General features: G+C 31.7%; 1 protein-coding gene across 1 annotated transcript; it reads left to right on the top strand.

Annotated features, from left to right (window-relative positions):
• The first annotated feature begins 2,118 nt into the window (after positions 1-2,118).
• LOC133300168 (uncharacterized) lies at positions 2,119-2,511 on the top strand. The gene has a single exon (XM_061499670.1). It carries the CDS (start codon positions 2,119-2,121, stop codon positions 2,509-2,511), a length of 393 nt encoding a protein of 130 aa, XP_061355654.1.
• The last annotated feature ends 1,593 nt before the right edge of the window (positions 2,512-4,104 follow it).

The following is a 4,104-nucleotide window of genomic DNA, read 5'->3' as shown; positions in this document are numbered from 1 at the left end:
AATCTTAAAATTTATTTCATGATTATTATGCAAATAACATATTTTGCATATATTGAATTTGTAAAAAAAAAATTTGAAATATAAAAGCATTAGTAAACTATAATATTATTTTATTTTATTTTGCAATGAGATATGAAGCTCTACAAAGATAAAATTTTGTTGATGAGATGTGATTAGATTTTTTCTTGAGTTTAGTTGATGAGTTAACGGGTCTTGGGTTTAGAAATTTTTAGGCTATGATTAGAGAAAGACCCAAATAGGTAGAGGAAAATTAATATATTGGATCGGTTTGGATTGGATCGGTTTTCATCAACCCATCCAAAAATCGATCCAATCCAATTAAAATTTGCGATTTTTAATCGGTTTTCGATTTTTTGGTTTTTGGTTTATTCGGTTATCGGTTTTTCGGTTCGGTCACCGCGGTTTGGATCGGTTGATGAACACCCTTACTCAAGACTCCTTTGTACGACTGTTGGAAGTTTCTATCCGACGATGTTTTTTATCGGCATAGGAAAATGATCGGACGTCAAGGTACATGTTATGAACATATTTTATGCATTCATTTCTATCTTTTGTTCATTGTAATTTATTTTATTTCGTTCAACAAGTGACTGTCAAATTCTAAATAAGAACAAACGCAAAAAAAAATTAAAAAAAAAAAGATATTGCTTTAATATTTTCCCCCTCATCTGACGTGTTTTGCTTTAATGTAATTTTTGTTTGATGTTTAATTTTCCTTTCCATGTTTGCTTTGTCTTTGTTATTTTTTTTGTTTTGCTTTGTCTTGGACGTTTGTTTAGATACCGTTCTTACATGAGAGTCTATAAAAACATCACAAATATGGTTTGTCTCTGTTCAGATGTGATTTTTTGCTTTGTCTTTGTTTAAACTTTTGAAAAACAAGGAACAATTTTTTGTTGTGTGAAAGAAGATGTCTTATTGTCAAACGTGAATAACTGATGATGTTTCGTCATGAAAGATCCGAATATATATTTTTTATTTAAGTATAATAGTCAATTTAATTTCATTCTTATCAAAAAAATATTTTAGTTTAATTTTAATATTTCCAATCAATTTTTCTTCATTTCATGGTTATTGTCTATAGTTATTGTAATGCCTCATGTTAAAGTTATAACAAACTATATATATATATATATATATATATATATATATATATATATATATATATATTAACGCTATTGTACGTATTAAGACCAAAATTATTTTCAATAATTGTTTTTAATTTAATCTTATATTTTATAGTAATTACATGATAATATTTTGGTGTTTTTTCTCTCTTTTTTCCTTTCCATATTTTCTTTGGCTTGGTTAATTTTGTTTTGCTTTGTCTTTGATGTGTGTTCAGATGAGGTTCTTACAAAAGAGTCTATAAAAAACACAACACTTGCTAAAATTGATAATGTACTGGAAAGCAACGGTAGCCTCTCTATTTACCCATCAATGGCTCGCATAATCAGTGAATCTTTGTTTGATATACAAAATAGATTAGTACTTGATGAATTATTGTATGACATATTTTCTTTGATAGAAGAGCATAAAAGATTAATAAATTCCCTCACTGATGAGGAGAGAGTAGTTTATGAGAAGATCATTTAAGCAGTTTCAGCAAGTGGAGGAGGACTCTTTTTTCTTTACGGCTTCGGTGGTATAGAAAAAATATTTATTTGGAATACTCTGTCAACATCTGTTAGATCAAAAGTGAAATCGTACTTAATATCTCTTTTAAGGGAATTGTTTCCTTTTCTGGAGGACGAACAGTACATTCTAGATTTCGTATTCCATTCAAATCACTGAAGATTCAACCTGTAATATCAACCAAAATTTTACTCTTGCTGAGTTACTGTCAAAAACAAAGTTAATCATTTGGAATGAAGCCCCAATGGCACACAGATTTTGCTTTGAGGCTCTAGACAAAACACTTATATTTTTTTATACCAGTTGTGTTGATAAACCATTTGGTGGAAAAGTCGTTCTAGGAGGTGACTTTCGACAAATAAACATGTTATTCCTCATGGCAGCAGACAAGAGATAGTTCATGCAACTATCAACTCTTCTTATCTTCCGTCTTATTGTCATCTATTAACTTTAACCAAGAACATGCGTCTTAATTCTGGAAGTAGCATTCACAATTTGATGGAAATAAAAGATTTTTCTAAATGGCTTCTTAAAATGGGGGATGGTGATCTTAGAGATGATGATGATGGAGAATCTATTATAACAAATCAAGATAGATTATTGATTAAAGAATCAGATGATCTACTCTTGGATATGGTTGATTTTGTGTTCCTGAATATCTTGGATCATATATCAGATCCTACGTTTTTCAAAGAACGTGTCATTTTAACTCCTAAATTGGCAAATGTTGTTGCTATGTTAAACGAGCACCTAATGACTTTAATTCTGGGTGAAGAAAATACATATTTGAGTTTGGATAATATTCTGAAGCAAGATGGTAATTCTACCCTTGAGGATGTCAAATTCTCACCTTAGATTTTAAATACCTTCTCGTGTTTGGGGATTCCTGATCATAAATTAACTTTGAAGGTTACTATGCCGGTTATGTTGTTAAGAAATATTGATGGGTCAAGAAATTTATGCAACGGAACAAGATTGCTTATTTCAAGATTGGGCAACCATGTTGTTGAGGAAACTATTCTCACAGGAAGCAGTATAGGAGAAACTATGTTAATTCATAGAATGACAATGAACCCATCAAGCCATACATTTCCTGTAAATTTCCAAAGAAGATAATTTCCCTTGGTCGTTTCATCTGCCATGACTATCAACAAGAGTCAAGGACAATCACTTTCATGTTGGAATTTATCTCCCTAGGCTTGTCTTCACTCTTGTGCAATTATATGTGACACTATCAGGAGTAAAGAGCAAACAGGAATTAAATATATTGATACTTGATGATAATGGTTGTGTTACAAATAGTACCTTTAATATCGTCTACAAGGAAGTATTTCAAAGATTAGTGTAGTTGAATTGGTTCTGTTTAGACACCTTCGTTCTACTGCAAGCAATAAATCTGACTCATAGATGCCTTTTTGATCCAGTTGTTTTCAAATCTTTTAACTCAAAAAAAATATAAGCAACCATAATAATTGTGAAACCAGAAAAAAAAATTTGGTTTTATAAAAAAACAAATTAATCCAAAAAAAATTTATCAGGCTATTTCTTGTGGGTGTTAAAATATCTATGTCATCTATTTAATGAGTATTTGCATTATGTAATGCAGGCATAAATGTGATGGCATAGGTGGATGTCCCTGGTCATGCAGAATCATGGTCAAGCACATTGTTATGGACCCATATAAGGGGCCTATTGAATAACAGACGCAACTAGGGGAAATCCAAGATTTAAATCGAATATAATTATGGAAAGATATCCTTCAAGATACTAGTCCTAATACGACAGCATGACAGACAGGTCTGGCCATCATCAGAGGTACTAAAGGTCCATATCATACTACCCACGGGTAACTCCTATAAATAAGAGGTAAACCCTAAAGATACGTTACGCTCTCTCTCGTACTGATATGTTGTCACTGTGCGCACACACACCCCCTTTTGGCAAAGCTATTGTTTGTTTACTGTGCACAGTGATCTGCTTGATTCAAGGGTATCTCCTTCATAGATATCTTAGAGAGGGCACTAGATCCAAGATTAACATACCAGTCCATTGGGCTGGACATCTCTGTCTCAAAGACATAACACACATGCTTCGTATGTTGAGCGCATTAACTGTTGAAAATTGTTCTGGATTTTGTTATATTTTTTCTTCTTTCTTTTTGGTAGGGCAATATGGCATCTGATCTGTTGTCGTTGCTGCATGTCATGCTGTATTTGTAGACTGAATTATTGAGTACATAATTATATTTGATTTGCATAATAATCGATGTCTCTGAATTGCAGTGGTTGATACTTACAAACAATGGCGAAGCCACTTGGTAGCTAGGCACCAGTTGATTTTTAAAAATGCTACATATTTTTTTAAAAAATTATGTCATAGCCTTACTATTGGTTAGGTTTTTAAAAATAATACAATATTGGCACTAGTTGAATTTTATTAGTTGGGTCT

Source organism: Gastrolobium bilobum, unplaced genomic scaffold (genome assembly GCF_033153095.1).
Source record: "Gastrolobium bilobum isolate Gb01-03AN ecotype WA unplaced genomic scaffold, APGP_CSIRO_Gbil_v1 utg2146, whole genome shotgun sequence".
Taxonomy (NCBI): domain Eukaryota; kingdom Viridiplantae; phylum Streptophyta; class Magnoliopsida; order Fabales; family Fabaceae; genus Gastrolobium; species Gastrolobium bilobum.
Note: the sequence above shows the minus strand (reverse complement) of the source record. Positions and strands in the feature narration are given on the sequence as shown.

Excerpts from the sequence above, each read along its gene's own strand:
- LOC133300168 (XM_061499670.1), top strand. The coding sequence starts at position 2,119 with ATGCGTCTTAATTCTGGAAGTAGCATTCACAATTTGATGGAAATAAAA.